The 16,939-nt window shown below is 48.8% G+C and overlaps 1 protein-coding gene across 1 annotated transcript in view; it reads left to right on the top strand.

Annotated features, from left to right (window-relative positions):
• The window catches only part of CFAP45 (cilia and flagella associated protein 45), a 28,201-nt gene extending 18,652 nt beyond the window's left edge, over nt 1-9,549 (top strand). The window contains exons 8-12 of the mRNA XM_081488020.1: nt 962-1,108; nt 3,563-3,676; nt 4,798-4,991; nt 8,743-8,967; nt 9,346-9,549. Of these exons, the coding sequence (XP_081344146.1) occupies nt 962-1,108; nt 3,563-3,676; nt 4,798-4,991; nt 8,743-8,967; nt 9,346-9,424 (759 nt within the window). The 3' untranslated portion in view covers nt 9,425-9,549. The remainder of the gene's footprint in view (nt 1-961; nt 1,109-3,562; nt 3,677-4,797; nt 4,992-8,742; nt 8,968-9,345) is intronic.
• The last annotated feature ends 7,390 nt before the right edge of the window (nt 9,550-16,939 follow it).

The following is a 16,939-nucleotide window of genomic DNA, read 5'->3' on the forward strand; positions in this document are numbered from 1 at the left end:
CTGTTTTCCTCTCAGTATTGGGAAAGAGAAGACGTGTGACACGTGGTCCCTGTTCTCTGGCTGGGACAGAATGAACACTCAGGAAGTGGGTGGGACCCACAAGGCAGCATATAATCAAATCTCAGGAGGTATATCACCATCCTAGGTGCAAAGGGAATTCAGAATGCAGAGAGAATGAAAACTTGGGGCAACCAAGTCAGAGTTCCAGAGACAATTGGAACTTTAATTAAGATAGACCGGCTTCCAAAATTCTGGGCTCTGGAGTTTATTAGCTCTAGTGTCCTGGGCAAGTCACTTAAACTCTGGGCCTCAGTTTTTCCATTTGCATGAGAAAGATAACAAGACCTAATTTTCAGGGTTTGGGGGTACATTTAGGTGTTAGAGGTAGGTTATATAAAGTTATATATAAAGTACTTTCTATGCATAAGAATAGACTTCCCTGAGACTTCCCTTAAGACTCTGCACTTCCACTACAGCAGGCAAGGTTTCCATCCCTAGTCCGGAAACTAAGATACTGTGGCATGGCCAAAAAAAGATACTGAATTAGTGTAATACTTTATTATTTTAATTATCACTATTGAACAGAGACCAAAAGTTTGGGTTAGAATAGGAGAAGGGAATTGAAGGCAAGAGGAAAACATTATGAACAGTGATAGGATTTTGCCTGACATGTGGGAGACACTGAGTAGAATTTTAAGAGCCTTTACTCCTTGAGACTGAATAGAGATCAACAGTGTCAAGGCTGCCACAAAGTCAAGGTAGATGAAGATTGCCAAGTGCTGTTTGGCTAGAAGAGGTCATTGATGATCCTGGAAGGAATAGTTTGAATCAAGGGCAGTAATGAGAGCTAGACTGCAGAGCATGCATCTCTCTCCCTGCCTCCATCCACGTCTCTCCATCCTGGTAGGCCAGTATCTTTCTGTCTTTCTTCTTCTCTGAGGCTCTCTCCCTTTGGTGGCAGGACCTGGAACAGAGGCACCAGCAAAAGCTGAAGATGCAGGCTGAGATCAAACGCATCAACGATGAAACCCAGAGGCAGAAAGCAGAGCTGCTGGCTCAGGAGAAGCTGGCCGACCAGATGGTGATGGAGTTCACCAAGAAGAAGATGGTAGGAACCCACCTTCTGATGCCTGGGACTTCTGAGCAGGATGGAATGTCTGTCTCAGGCAGGGGCAGGCGTGAGTCCTGAGTGAACTCAACAGAGGGCAGCCATGTCATCAGCCTGAAAATTCACGTCCTTAGTTCAGGGCCTGGCTTTTTTTTCTCTTTCTACTTGGCCAATCTCCTTGTTCATTACCAGAGAATAGCCTGCAAAGGACACTCTAATTAGGGTGTTATTATCCTTGTTAATACCTTTGATTGGAAGTTGGGGTGAGGGTCAGGTTCCGGCAGGGAAGAAAATTAAAACTATTGGTGAAAGTGAAGATTTTGTAGATTCCTCATGACGTGGATAATTATATCTCCAATAATTATGAGTCAGCTGCCCCGTAAATTTCTTGTGAAAATTCCTATCTTGGGCATCCTTTACTTGGTGCTAGGTTTGGAAAGCAGAGCCTTCAATCACCAGAACAAATACACTGTGGAGCAGAGAGCGATGCATGAGAACAGTTCCAGGGAGATATGCAGCTCACGAATGCGTGGATTCTTTCTGGGGCGATGGCATGATTGGGGTCTATGAGGAATGGAGGGCAAAGAAAAGCTTTTAAACATGGTCTAGATGGAGTGAACATGGATTTCTGTCAGAAGAGAAGGGAGGAAAGTTACTCAATTCCTCGTGTGGTAGTCCTGTCTCCCCTCCTAGCTTTGAGGTTCTGTGATGACACCACTCTTCTCTAAGGAAGTGTTATTGGGGGAGGGTGTAGGTACAGTTGGAAAAGGCATGTTTGATATACCTCAGTACTCCAAATGCAAACAACAGAAAATGAAGCTCAACAAAGCTTGTTTATTGGTTCTGGCTTCTTCATTGAATGCCAGGTATATGCAGGCAACAGTGAGAATGCAAGACTTGGAACATGGGTTTCTGCATAATAACGATTATACCACTACCATTTATCAAGTGCTTAGTCTGTGCACGGGCTCTGTGTGCTTTGTGTGTGTTATCTAATCACTCACTTCTTGCAAACCTAGTAACTGAGTGATGGAAAAGATCCTAAGTGCCTCATCGTGTGTCCAGTTATCAGATTAGGCTTAACATACCTAGAATAATACCATGTACCTCATATGGACGTCAGTGACTGTTCCTGAGTGGATGATGGTGGTGATAATAAGCCAGTCACGTGTAGGAGTTGTGAACAGGTCTGTTGGCTGCAGAAGAGAGTCTCTGGTGGTTGTGATGGGAAATGAGGTGGTGAGATGATGGAGAGCTGAGAGCAGTTTTTGGGGAGGCCTTGGACCTTGAGCAGAGCTGCAAATGTGGAATGATGAGGAATTGCCCTAGATTTCTGACCAGGAGAGGACAATGTATAACCTTCATACACAGAAAGGTCTTTAGCAGAAGGAGCTGAGAGAGGTGCAGACTGGCAAAGGGATCGGGCACTTGGGCATGACCACAACCCACCATAAGTCTCCAAGGATATCACAAGCCCCTCCCTGACCTCATAGTGGTCTCCACTCTTACAGCTGAGGCTGCCCCTTTAGAGCCAAAGGCAGAGATTGGTGGTGGAAGCCTCCAGAGTTCCCTACCCTGCTATATAGGGCAACACTGAGCAAAGAGACCAGCTTGACACACATCCAGCCATGCACACTTCACAGCAGATAACTCACTGTGCTGCACAGAAGTCTGGACAGGTAGAACAAGGCTAAGGAACATTCTTTATGGGATGATCACATTTCCACCCAACTAAAGCCATTCGTCTTATGACTACCCCAGAATGGTAGTTGGGAAGCTGCATATGGAAAGCTTTTAGGGATATGTCTGCTCTTTCAGAGAAGTGGCAAAGGGAACTAATTTCGATGGCTCACTCCTTAGGTAACTGCCAACCACTGGGGGACTGGGCATCACATGGCTGGCCATTTGCCCAAGGACTAATGAGATAACTTCCACCTGCTGTACTTTATAAGACAGGCAGGAAGCCACAGTTATTATTTGTAGAAACTTGGCCCAGAGGCCTTGCAACTTGGAAATTGTGAAGTAGAGGACAGAGCATTAAGTCTGGGCTCACCTGTATGTGAATCTGTCTGGTGGTTTACAAGCTGTGCAGTCTTGGACAGGACCCTTGAATTATATGAGCATTAGTTTCTTCATATCTAATATCTATCTCATGAGACATTGTGAAGACCCTCTGGGATATTATAGGAGAAGACATTTTGTAAGCAGTGAAGCATCTTACAAATGCTGATTAGTTTCATAGCTATGCATTGCTAGTCATGTTGCCCTACATTAAAAAGAGTCACACAATTATCCTTCAATTAAAAAGCAATTATCCTTCAATTAAAAATAAATAAAATTTAAAAAACGGAGTCAGGGAGGGGTAGGGGGCATACTGAACAGACAGGGCTCAGTTTCTTTCTGCAAGGCTGAGGCAGATGGGAGCCATTCTATGAGGTCTTTTCTTCCTGGCAGGCCCGAGAAGCAGAGTTTGAGGCTGAGCAGGAGAGAATCCGGAGGGAGAAAGAGAAGGAGATCGCCCGCCTGAGGGCCATGCAAGAGAAAGCCCAGGATTACCAGGCAGAGCAGGTACCTGTTCTATCTTGGCTTCCCTCAGCCCCTCACACCCCCTTTACTCCTTTGACAGCCTGTAAAATGGCCTCAAGGGTGAGGGTATAGAAGAGAGGATGCAAGGTACCTTGACTTCAGTAGTTTGAGAATGGAGGAGTGGGCCTGCTCCCACACCTATGGCAGCAAGGATTGTGGAGTGCATTACCTGCCTAATATCTGAGAGAAAGTTTTTGGCTGCCACATAAAGAACTTTCAACCTTAACTAACTATTGAAATGTGTCACGGGAGGAGGAAACTGTGGCATCTCCATCATTCAGTTCAGTTCACTTCAGTCACTCAGTTGTGTCCGACTTTTTGCGACCCCATGAATCGCGGCATGCCAGGCCTCCTTGTCCATCACCAACTCCCAGAGTTTACCCAAACTCATGTCCATTGAGTCGGTGATGCCATCCAGCCATCTCATCCTTTGTCGTCCCCTTCTCCTCCTGCCTCCAATCCTTCCCAGCATCAGGGTCTTTTCCAATGAGTCAACTCTTCATGTGAGGTGGCCCAAGTATTGGAGTTTCAGTGTCAACATCAGTCCTTCCAACGAACACCCGGTACTGATCCCCTTTAGGATGGACTGATTGGCTCTTCTTGCAGTCTAAGGGACTCTCAAGAGTCTTCTCCAACACCACAGTTCAAAAGCATCAATTCTTCGACACTCAGCTTTCTTCACAGTCCAACTCTCACATCCATACATGACTACTGGAAAAACCATAGCCTTAACTAGACGGACCTTTGTTGGCAAAGTAATGTCTCTGCTTTTTAATATGCTATCTCCATCATTAGCAGTTTTTAAAATTAGAAGCAATCGCAGGACCGCCTGGAGGTGTTTGAGGTATAGGGGAAGAACTGGGATGAGCTGGTGGGGGTGGGGGGTGGGGAGAAGGACAGGATGACCCTTCAGGGTATCTTCTGACCTGAAAGTTCTATGACAGGTTTCCATTTGTTCTCTCGTGGCATGACCTTGTTGCTAGAGAAATTCCGGAGGCTTCTCGAAGCAGGCTGGGTCAGAGTCTGGAGCAGGCGTCTTCCTAAAGGGACCTGAGGGTGTTTTTTGCACCCTCACTGGCCTCCCCCACCCTCTCCTTTCCCAGGATGCCCTGCGGGCCAAGCGCAATCAGGAGGCTGCCGACAGAGAGTGGCGCCGAAAGGAAAAGGAAAACGCGCAGAGGAAGATGGAAACAGAGGCCAAGTTGCGGAAAAGTCGACTAGAACAGGTGGCTTTCAAGGAGCACACTCTGGCTGTTCAGGTGCAGCGGGACCGAGACGAGTTCGAGAGGATTCTTCGGTAGGAGGGGCTGGGACCCTCGGCTTCCTTTCCGAGGACTGTGGCAGGGATGGTCCGTACAGGGTGGACAGGTGCTTACTGGCACGTCCATAGACAGATGCACAGCCGCCTTGACCGCGTTGATACGGGGCATTCTACCTAGATGGGTGATTGAAATATTTCAAAGACACTTGAGCCAAGAATTTTATTTGAGAATGGAAATATATTAATAGCACCTGGAAGTGTTTAAGGAATAGGGGATTTGGGGGATTATTTACCCAGGAGCATGAAAAGTATGAATAAAGATATAACTCTGGTCCCTTCTGCCGTCCCTATCTCCATGTTCCTCAGCAAGTTTGGGCTGAAACTGCAGCAGGAGAGGTTGAGGAGAGAGAGAGAGAGAAGAACTCACACGCTCTGGGTTGCAAGTCATCAGAGCAGGGCTTTAAGGGAGGCCTTTGACATTCATTTGACAAATATATATTAAGCACGTAAATTCAAGGCTCTGTGCTAGATGCTGTGGTCTCGATATTAGAGATGAATAAAACATCATCCTTGCCCATTCATGTAGGAAGGATGTTAGAGACTCATATCTGGATGGACTTCACCTATATGTATCCATCTTTCCTGCCTTGCTAGCTCGTTATCCTTTTATTTTTGTTCTCTCTGTTGGCTCAATGGTAATTCCAGCCATAAGTGGAAGATAAATGTTCACATCTCTCACTCTCTCTGTCTCCCTCCTCCTCCCCCAAGGCAGCCAGCAGTCTCAGCGGCTCTACTTTCTACTAGTTAGATCTGCCACCACCATACCAGACCCCTGCGGTGTTCTCCTAACTCTAACTGTTTTGGCCTAACTGGGAAAGACTCTCTTCTTACTCTGGTTCAGACTCTATAAGATTTAAAAAAAAAAAAAAATTAAAGGAAACAAACTGGGGAATTCCCTGGTGGTCCAGTGGTTAGGACTCAGCACTTCACTGCCTTGTTGGGGAACTAAGATCCTGCATGCTGTGAAGTGCAGCCAAGCTTAAACCAAAAAAATTAAACAAATAAAGGAAACAAACGAAATTTGAATTGGGGCAGAGTGGTACAAATTGCAGAAATTATGCTCAGATAGGTAGAGAGTGAGTGGGGCAGCCCAGCTTTCTTGGTCTACATGTTCTCAGTCCTTCTTCTTGCTACTGCCCCAGTTAGTTACATGCCAGACCAGGCCCCTGGACCCCTGGGCAGAGACAGAACAGTCTGTAGGAATCGTCGTCCTTGCCAGAGCCAAGTTCTTGGACTTGTATGGGACTGTAGACCCTCACCCTACCTTCATTGGCTGTGATGCCCTTTGGTTTTATAGCTCTCCTTGCCCTCAAGGGTCATGCCATGGTCTCTAGATACCTGATAAAGAAGGCAGTTCCCTTAACGGCCCCAAAGTTTCTGCCCCTGGACTCCAGGCCGCCTTTTAGATATCTGCCCTCCCCAGCCTCTGTGCTCTTGGACATCTGGGTTGCCTTTAGCAGTCACTAATACATGTTAATGGAAAGAAATTAAAGCCCTACTGTTGCCACTGACCCATTTGTCCCTTTGCTTTGTTTGCCTGGAGCACACGGACCAGTCAGTTATTAAAGCTAGACCAGCCCTTTGGAGAAATTCAATCTCACCTTTTGTTGTAGGTTAGCATCCGGACCTAGTGTCTCCAGGGCCACGTGACCACCATGGTGGGTGTCTCCAAGTGCTAGGAGTGTTTCTGCCATGGCCAGCAATTGAGCTTTTCCTACTTCAAAAGCATGGCCTCCTCTATGGCCTATATATGGACTTCCTGCTTCTGGACAGAGGGATGCCTTTAACTGTCAGCCTGTTGACTAGCAGAAATAGCTGACCTACCCTACCCAGTGGTTCTTGGAAATGCCCGGCAGCTTTCCAAAACTACTGGTGCCCAGGGGCCACCACCAGAGATTCTCACTGAATGCGTCTGGGGTGAGGCCCAGGCATAAGTAGTTTTGAAAGTCCCCAGATGATGGTAATGCAGCCAGGCTCCAGGATCCTTGCCCCAATCTTGTGGAATGACTGGGCCCTTCCTGTTCAGGTTTCCGATTGCATGCCACCCACCCCCGGGGGCTGTCTGGTGACACATACAGGTCCCCCATTTCCACCCTATTTCACATAATGTGAAACGATAGAAAACTGTTTTCTATATAGGAACGTAATGGCAAAGCAAGGGGGAGAGTCTTCTGCTTTCATAGATGTGTCAGCAGTTTTCTTTTGATAAACTGAAAAGGCTCTGTAGAAGGTATAGAAATTTAGGAGGTATCTGCATGGTGTAAAAGAGTTGCTGGGGTACTTCCCTGGTGGTCCAGTGGCTAAGACTCCACGTTCCCAAAGCAGGGGGCCTGGTTTGAGTCCTGGTCAGAACTAGATCCTGCATGCCATAGTGTAGATCTTGCGTACCACAACTAAGACCCGGTGCAGACAAATAAATAAATTAAAAAAAAAAAAAGAGTTGCTCAGAGTTGAGAGGACACGCCATGCATGGTGGAGCTTGGAAGATGACTGAAGGAAGTGAGTCAATGAAGTGATGCTCTTGGTTAGGGTATGAATGACCTCAGTTGAGACATCCTGGCCTAGGATGATTTTACATTTTGTTTTTTATTACACTGAGAAAGAAATAAGATGTTAGCTCAAGATGGCCTGTGATTGCATTTCCTCTGAGATGTGAATGCATTTCATTTGAGCTTTTTTTTTTTTCCTGAACATATCTGGTCTACATTAGCCATTTTCCCTCGGGTGTCAGGGTTCAATTAAGTTTTCTTGTGGAAGAGGCTCCTGAAAGAAATTTAGAGTTGGAGCGGTAAGAGAAGTAAGAGATAACAGGCAAAGTTCCTTCTTCTTCCAGCAATTAAGGAGAGCCAACATCACAGATTTTACTTCTTTGAACTTCCTAAGCATCCTCTTTGTTAGTTTTGTTAATGTCATTATTACTGATAATGGCAGGGAAGTAAGGAAGAGAAGGAAAGATATCTTATAACAAGCTGGAGAGGAGTCAGGCATTGTTACCAGAGAGTAGGGTAGGACAATAGCTTCCAGGGGGGGCTTCCCTGAAGGCTCAGTGGTAAAGAATCACCTGCCAATGCAGGAGATAAAGGTTCAATTCCTGGTCTGGGAAGATCCCACACGCCACAGGGCAAGTAAGCCCATGTGCCACAACTACTGAATCTGTGCTCTAGAGCCCAGGGCTGCACCTACCGAGCCCATGTGCCACAGCTGTTTCAACAGCCTGCCCACCCTAGAGCCTGTGCTTGGCAGCAGGAGGAGCCACTGCAGTGAGAAGCCTGTGAACCACAGCTAAAGAGTAGCCCCTGCTTGCTGCAACTAGAAAAAAGAAAGAAAAAGCTGGAGAAGCAATAAAGACTCAGCAAAGCCAAAAATAAATGAATAAATAAATAGTTTCTAGTGGGTGAAATCCTGGGTGTAGGGCCAGCTACAAAATCTACAGGGCCCAATGAAAAATGAGAATGTAGAGCCCTTTGTTCAAAAATTAAGATAGCAGAGCCTTAGGCCAAGCAAGGGGCCCTTCTAAACATGCCCATGACGCCCATGAACCTGGGCCTGGCTGGGAACAGCCTTTGGACTTGATCTCTGAGCCACAGAAAGAGAGGGCCTTGGTCTCTGAGGCATGTTCCTAGAGGAGCCCACCCAGGAAGAGCCCACCCAGGAACTCCCCCCAAACCTTTCCCTGGGCTCGGTCAGCTCAGCCTAGCCCAATCGACAGCCCATGTCCCTCTTTCAGGGCCCAGCGAGAGCAGATTGAAAAGGAGCGGCTGGAGGAAGAGAAAAAGGCTACAGGGCGCTTGCAGCACGCCAACGAGCTCCGGCGCCAGGTGCGGGAGAACCAGCAGAAGCAGGTGCAGGCCCGGATCGCCACCTTCGATGAGGGCCGGCGCTTCAAGGAGGAGGCCCAGAAGCGGCGCGAGCGCATCGAAGACATCAAGAGGAAAAAGCTCGAGGAGCTGAGGTGCGCTGCGGTCCCTTCCTCCCTCGTTGCTCTCGCCTTCCCCAGGGAGGTGGCCTGGAAGGTGCAGGGTTAGGGGAACGAAGGGACGGTGACAGAGGTGTGGAGAGGGCCTCCCGCCTGACTCCAGGCTTACATGGGCTGTTGCCCTCGGAAGGGGGCTCCTGCAGAATGTTCTGGAACTGGGACTTCCTTGGTTGGCTCTCTGGGGAACTCCTTAGCAGGAAGCTGGAGCCTTGACAGGGATGTGTTTGGGGAATGGGTGGTGGGACCAAGCTCAGGGATACAGGTCCCTAGGATCTTTAAGGCTGCTTCTGCTGTCTCTTTGGTCCCCTGCTCACCATCCTCACCCCTTATGCCCACCCTTTGTTTTTCCTGCAGAGCCACCGGCCTTCCTGAGAAGTACTGCATTGAAGCTGAGCGCAAAGCTAACATCCCAGCCAACACCTCTGTGAACTGAGGGAACCCCTCTGCCCCTCAGGATGCATTCAAGGGGGGCAGGTTCCTCCCCAGCTCTTGGTGTCCATAACTGCTGCTAATCTAGACAGTTCTGAGTTATAGATTAAATCTATTCTACTTCTCTAACGAACAGTCCCGCTTTCTTGCTATGGGGAATGTGGCTGCTATGGACTAAATGGGGAACAAGATAGGTTATGGGGGCCCCGGGCTGTGGGCAGTATGAGGGTCAGAGACAGAAATGAAAGGATGCTCTCTCATGGTCAACCCTCCTAAGCCAGGTGGTCGCTTTGTCCTGGGGTCTCCTGGCTTTTTTTGTGACCCTCTGGCAGGCTGTCATCATGTCCACTTTCAGTTCAGTCTTATCTCTGTCCCCACTCCATGCCCAGCACAGAGGCATTTCATGGCAAGGAGCTGTCTCAGGGAGGGGCTGGGGCAAGGGCTGGGGAAGGAGGTGCCAGAGCTATTACAGGTACATGCTTGTGACTCAGACCATGAATGCTGAGAGAGTGATGTTTAAACCTGGGGCTCACCCTCCTGTCTCAGCCCTCTCGTGCCAGAGCCCTTTCAACTCTTGGTAGTGTCACAACACAGCCCCATCTCCCATCAGGGCACCGCCCTGCCTGCCCGGTCCCCTCACCTAACACAGCTGTCCCCTCACTCAAGTGGCCAGCTCTCCTTAGTCCCCCTCTCTCCAACAAGTGGGGCTTCCCAAAGCCATCTTTCTCAGTGTTAGCTTGCCTCACAGTTCCTCAAAATATTCTTCATTCATTCACTCATCCAAGTACCTCTGAGTACCTGCCATATGCTAGGTACATTCTAGTGAAGTCAATTCCCTGTGAACACAGCGAACTTGGTTCCACTTACAGAGAAGCATGTCATCTGTGTCAGTCAGTCTGCTTTTGCTTCCCACCGGATTTCTTGTATCTTTAGAAGAGTCTCAGCCTATTTAGAAGGACTTGATGATCAGGCTCCCATCTTGGGCTGTGTACTAGCTTCCAGAGATGGAGCCAGTTCCCCATTTTTGTATGCCTTTGTGGGGAAAGGGCCTCCATCCAGCTCCCTTCGCTATGGCAACCTCCCTCCCCCTCAGTTTCATTTCTCAAATCCAGAGCCCGGTTGTGTCTCCTTCGGTGGGTCCTGCACTGGGAGGAGGCAGAGGACAGCTGCTGGGTGCATCCCGGGTGTTTACCACAGCAGGTTACAAGGGCCTTGGGCAAGAGTCCTTTATTTATAGGACCCAGGGAGAGTGGGCAAGCTGCTTCCTGTGCTGCCTCTGCCTCTGCATCTTCCCCAGGCTCCTTCCTCATCATCCCCACCAGGGAAGGCTGCTGTGCCTTTCCTCCCTAAACCAGATGGGCAGCCTCACGAGCTGTGTGGGGAAGAGGCTTTCTCACCTTCGCTGCTCAGTTCCCCTAAGTGCATCCCTCCTACCTGAAGAAGTTGATCTCTTCCTCCCTAGGGGTCTTGTAAAGATTTGGTACCCATCCTGGGTTGGGAGAGACAACATGGAAGTGCCACTGAGACAGACAGACTGACTTGCTTAAGTTCTAAGTATTCCTTGTTGTCGTTCAGTTGCCAACTCTCTGTGACCCCATGGACTGCAGCACTCCAGGCTCCTCTGTCCTCCACTATCTCCCGGAGGTTGCTCAAATTCCTGTCAATTGAACCAGTGATGCCATTCAACCGTCTTATCATCTGTGGCCCCCTCCTCCTCCAATCTTTCCCAGCTTCAGGGTCTTTCCTAATGAGTCAGCTCTTTGGACAGCAGTCAGATTTCCTTGCCATCCAAGGGGCTCTCAAGAGTCTTCTGAAGCACCACAATTTGAAACCATCAATTCTTCGGTGCTCAGCCTTTATGGTCCACCTCTAATATCCATACATGACTACTGGAAAACACATAGCTTTTAATACCTGAACCTTTGTCGGCAAAGTGATGTTTCTGCTTTTTAATATGCTGTCTAGGTTTGTCATAGCTTTCCTTCAAAGGAGCAAGCATCTTTTAATTTTATGGCTGCAGTCAACGTCCGCAGTGATTTTGGAGCCCAAGAAAAAAAAATCTGTCACTGCTTCCACCTTTTCTCCTATTTGCCATGAATTGATGGGACTGGATACTATGATCTTAGTTTTTCTTAATGTTGGGTTTCAAGCCAGCATTCTCACCCTCCTCTTTCACCCTCATCAAAAGGCTCTTTAGTTCCTCTTCATTTTCTGCCATGAGAGTGGTGTCATCTGCATATCTAAGGTTGTTAATATTTCACCTGGCAATCTTGATTCCAGCCAGGCATTTTGCATGATGTACTCTGCATACAAGTTAAATAAGCAGAGTGGCAATATACAGCCTTGTCCTACTCCTTTCCCAATTTTGAACCAGTCAGTTGTTTCATGTCTGGTTCTAACTGTTGCTTCTTGACCCTCATACAGGTTTCTCAGGAGACAGATAAAATTCTTTAAGAATTTTCCACAATTTATTGTGATCCACACAGTCAAAGGCTTTAGCAGTCAATGAAGCAGATATTTTTTCCAGAATTCCCTTGCTTTCTCCATGATCCAGTGAATGTTGGCAATTTGATCTTTGGTTCCTCTGCTTCTTTGAAACCCAGCTTGTACATCTGGAAGTTCTCAGTTCACGTACTGCTGAAGCCTGGCTTGAAAGGTTTTGAGCATAACTTTGCTCAAATGCACTATGCACTATGTGAAATGAGTGCAATTTGTACGGTAGTTTGAACATTGTTTGGCGTTACCCTTCTTTGGGATTGGAATGAGAACTGACCTTTTCCAGTCCTGTGGGCACAGTTGAATTTTCTGTATTTGCTGACATACTGAGTGCAGCACTTTTACTGCACAGTTAATAATACCTGCAGTGACCAAGGAATGGGTCCTTAGTTGTTCCAGGGGACCTTCTTCTCAGGAAAGTTAGAAAGGGCCTTGGGTGCCTGGAGTTTGCCCAGCTCCTTACCTGTGTCATCCAGCTCAGAGCTGGGAGGAACAAGCTCCCTTGGAGTGCAGGTCAAGAAGAAAGGGGGTTCCATGTCCATTGCTAACTTCTGAGCCAGGTAGAGAAAAATGGTCCAATTTTGTGGTTTAAAAGCAAGACCAACACTTCCTCAGAACTCTTTGTAGGTGAAATGGAGTCTGTGTTGTGCTGTGCTTAGTCACGCAGTCATATCTGACTCTTTGCAGCCCCATGGACTGTAGCCTGCCAGGCTCCTTTGCCCATGCGGATTCTCCAGGCAAGAATACTGGAGTGGGTTGCCATGCCCTTCTCCATGGGATCTTCCCAACTCAGGGATCAAACCCAGGTCTCCTGCATCGCAGGCAGATACTTTACCATCTGAGCCAACAGGGAAGCCTGAAATTGGAGCCTGGCAGATCCCAAAGCCTAAAACTGAGACCGTCTTGACATGGCCTGGGGTGGGCAGCTAGAAGTTACATGACAGGGGTCTGGCTTTGGAGATGGGAGAATATAGCCACCTCTGATCCAGTGAAGATAGTTCAGGGGAAAATCTTAGAGTTTGCCCCTCAGAGTTGACCCCTCTAGGGAGTCTCTGAGCTGGCTCATAATGTGAGAGAGGTTTGATTTCTTCTCTTAGGATAACTGAGAAGCCCCACACAGGCTTCTGCGGCTTCAGGATTGGTCTGAGTCATCAGCAGGAATCTAATCTAGAAGTGGAACATTCCTGACAGCCAGGCAGGCAGCTGTCATCTGAGGCCAGCTGGCTGCATCTGGGCACCTTTTATAAAACCTCCCCCTTTCTCACTGAGGCATGGCAAGGGGGATAATTACAGGGAAAATTCCCTGGTGTTAAATGGGGGCTGGAGGGTTCAGGCTGCGTGATATGGTGGAAGAGCCAGCAAGGGACTGTAGTAAGCTCAGCTTGCAGGGTGAGGGTGGGACATGGAGATAAAGAAGAGAGAAAATGGAAAGTGTTTTGAAAGCATAATGGATCTCCCCCCACGGCTTCCCACTTGCCCCATTCAGGAACAACCAGCTGCAGACTTGTTGCTTGAGGCTGGACTTTTGGGTGGGCAGTGTTTTCTCCTAGGGGTGGCTTCAACTTTCCCTCCCAGGGCTCAGGAATAGTAATGAACTCTGTGCACCCCTCCAAGCTGCTATATCAGCTTAGGGGGTCTCTGGGAAGCTGTGAGATTCCAAGCTGTGGTTCAGTGTGGAGGAAATCTGGGGGTAAGTAAGAAGTGCTCATTGGTGCATTGTCTTTGTTGATGTACAGATGTTAGAACCTTGCAAGAAAAAAAGAAGTGCCCAAGCTACTAACTTTGTTGTATGAGTACCTGATTGACTTTAAATACCTGATTGACTATGAGTACCAGCTCCCTTTCTTCTGAACCTTGGGTGTTCTGGTTCTTGCAACATCAGACTGGGCTGGTGCAGCCTGGAAAATCCAGTGGCTGGACGCCACCGTAGAGCACTGAGTCAGGTCTGTAGGCAGCTGCCTCCTGGGCACGTGTGCCGGGGCTCCTGGCTGGGCTCCATGCTCTCCCTGCCCACGAGTGCCTATTGCCTGTGTCACACTGCACTGGTGCTTGGAGGCGGTCTCAGAACCTTTGCCCCTGCCGCAGAAGCAGCACCAATGGGGCACGACTTAGCAGCCAGCTCTGGTGGCTGAACCAGGCTGTCCCTGACTCAGTGGGGTCCTGGGATGTCCTCCAGTACCCCCTGAAAGCCTCAGTATCTCTGTTGGTGACTTGGGCCACCACTGGTCATTAACTGGTCTCAATAAAAGTACTTTGATTAAGCTCAGATGAAAGGGGCTCAGGATATTTCAAAGCCAGTCAGGGCTTTTGGGGTGAGGAAGGGTGGCAGCTGTTGTGACAGTGGAAGGGAGACGCTGGAGTCTCAGACAAGAAGTCTGAGTGTAGAGTCCATGGAGCACCTCACTCTGTCTTCTCACCCATCCGTCCCCACTGCTGCTTCTGGGGATCTAGGGGCCTGAGAGAGGGCTGTGGGGGAGGGGTGGCTCACTCCAGACCAGAGCCTCTCTCACATTCTAGGCTGCTGCCAAGGTGACCTGCCCCCCTTTCCCTCTCTCTCCCACCCTCTGAAAGAGATCCTGGCAAACCACACCTAGGTTACCTGGAAGAAGCTCATTTCCAACATCACAGAAATCTAGAGTCCCAGAAAAGACTAAGTTATTATTGATTTGACTGGCTTTAAATAGCTGAGACCTTCCCTCTGTCCTTGCTCCCAAAGCTCCCAACCTCCCAGCCCTGCATTTATTCCCACATTCTCCCAAGTCCTCTTGGGAGCAGGGTAGCCATCACCGCCCTGCGCCTGGATGACTTTGAGACTGTGACAGGAATAGGGTCCCTGGAAAGAGGAGTCAAGGGGCTGAGTGGGAGTGGGGAGTCGGAGAAACTGCCCAGAGCTCATGAGCTTTTTTGTACAGATCCTGGGAAAGACTGTTTTGTCCCCGGGGCTAGTGGGAATGAACACCAAATCATAGAAGGTCAAGGCTGGAAACGACATCCAAGACTCTTTTACTCTGGAAACTTCTTTGTAAACTAATCAAATGGTTGGACCATCTGAGCTTGCACACCCTAAGAGACGGGCTGCTCATTACCTCATAAAGCAAACCCAAATTGTCTTAGATCAACCCCAATGCTCAGAAAATTCTTAACATGGAGTCAGTACATGTCTTCCTGACCATCCTCCGGGGGCCCTAGTTCTGCTTCTTAGGACCACATAAAACAAGTCCACATTTTCTTCATGATGCCCTTTCAGATATCTCCTACCCCAGCTACTGTGCAGCCTGACCCCCTGGGGGGAAGCATGTGCAGTTCAGAAACACAGTGTTCTTCTGAGCATCTGGTAGGGGGAGAGAGAAGCTGTTGGAGGGAGGAAGTGGGGGAAACTAGGAAACCTTCCATTTATCCCTTGGGCTGGGCATGTTGCTCTCCTGACAGTTCACACTCCCACCATCCCAGGCAGCCCTGGCCAAGCTCTGTTGCCTCTGAGCCCCACCCCCTCTGGCACCACCTTCTGCTTCCCCAGCGTCTAGGCAACAGGAAACAAACAGGGAGGGCAGAGTGAGGGCTGGTTGGAAGGGCTTAGTGGGGAAAGCCTTGAAGCAGACACACACCCAGTTTTGCTCTGCTACCTGAAAGCTCCCCACAACTTCCCTGGCAAATTCCAGGAAAGCAAGGCAAGCCTGGGCCCACCACTTGGGGGCAGGGGCAAGGGGAACCACAGCTCCCCTCTAGGGTTATCTGTTGGGGAATCCAGGTGGCAGAACCCAAGGCAAATTTTACTTTTATAAATTCGAAGATCAAAGTCCCTTTGGACATGTGGGTTAATCATCACAAGCTCTCTCTCTCCCCACATGCAAACATACATGGTCCAGGATGATACATCTTCATTGCCTGGTTTATCCTGGTGGTCTGGCTCTGACCCCAGTGGGCACTCGGGCAGATAGGGTAGAAGGTGCCCAGAGGTTCAGTTCTCAAGGATCGTCCCTCTTCAGTCCAAAAATACCATCAGCTGTCATTTCCAACTTCACTCTCTTCTCTGCTGTCTCTGGCAGGGCTCTGGTTTATTTTTCAAGGACTGAAATACTCTGCCGGCCACCTCTTTCCACTCTCAGACCTACCAAGCACATCCTTAGTTATCCTTCAGATCAGCATTTAAAGGTCATTTCCACCACACCAGGAGGTCTTGCCACATATGATGGGAGGTCATCAGCCTGTGATAGGAGCTGGTGCCCCTTCCCTTGTCTGTCTCCCCCTCCAGACTGAGCGCTCTAGAAGACAGAATTTTGTTAACTGTTGCTTCCCCAGGGCCTAGCCGCTAGACCCGGCTGGTTTGTTGAATGGATGAAGGTTCTGCAAGAAATGGTTGATCTCGTTGAGGTGAGTTCTCTTTTATCCTTAAGGTCTCTTAAGTCTTCTTCAGGTTTGTCATCAGGGATTTCAAAGTGAATTCTTCTTTCCTCCACTGTTCCCTTGATAACAATTCAGTTTATAGCATTTAAACAGCCTCACTTTGCTAAGACACTCTGATGATAAAGTAGGTTAGACCACTCCTTTCAGTGATGGGGACAATTTCAGGGCTGTCTGCTCTTCTGCCTCTAGGTCAACTCCAGGATGTCTCCTCCTGGCAGAAATCTGGGTGTATCCAGGCTCCCTCCTAAGGTCCCCGTTCTTCTGAAGTGGATGAGCAGGAATCACTGAGCCTTGGGAAGCCTGAGCTGAGGCGTAAGGAGACCCTGGGTCTCACATGTCAGAAACTCTTGCCCACTAGCCTTGACGGGGGCCTCGGTCCCTAAAACCCTAATCTTGTTCCTGAAACTGAACCTCACTCGTGGATCTTATCCTTCTCTCTGTGTGCTCAATCGCTCAGTCATGTCCAACTCTTTGTGACCCCATGGACTGTAGCCCACCAGGCTCCTCTGTCCATGGGATTCTCCAGACAAGAATACTGGAGTGGGTTGCCATTTATCCTCCAGGGGATCTCCCCAACCCAGGGATTGAATGTGCATCTCTGGCGTCTCCTGCATTAGCA

Source organism: Giraffa tippelskirchi, chromosome 5, assembly GCF_054371585.1.
Source record: "Giraffa tippelskirchi isolate mGirTip1 chromosome 5, T2T-mGirTip1v1.2.pri, whole genome shotgun sequence".
In the NCBI taxonomy this organism is placed as follows: domain Eukaryota; kingdom Metazoa; phylum Chordata; class Mammalia; order Artiodactyla; family Giraffidae; genus Giraffa; species Giraffa tippelskirchi.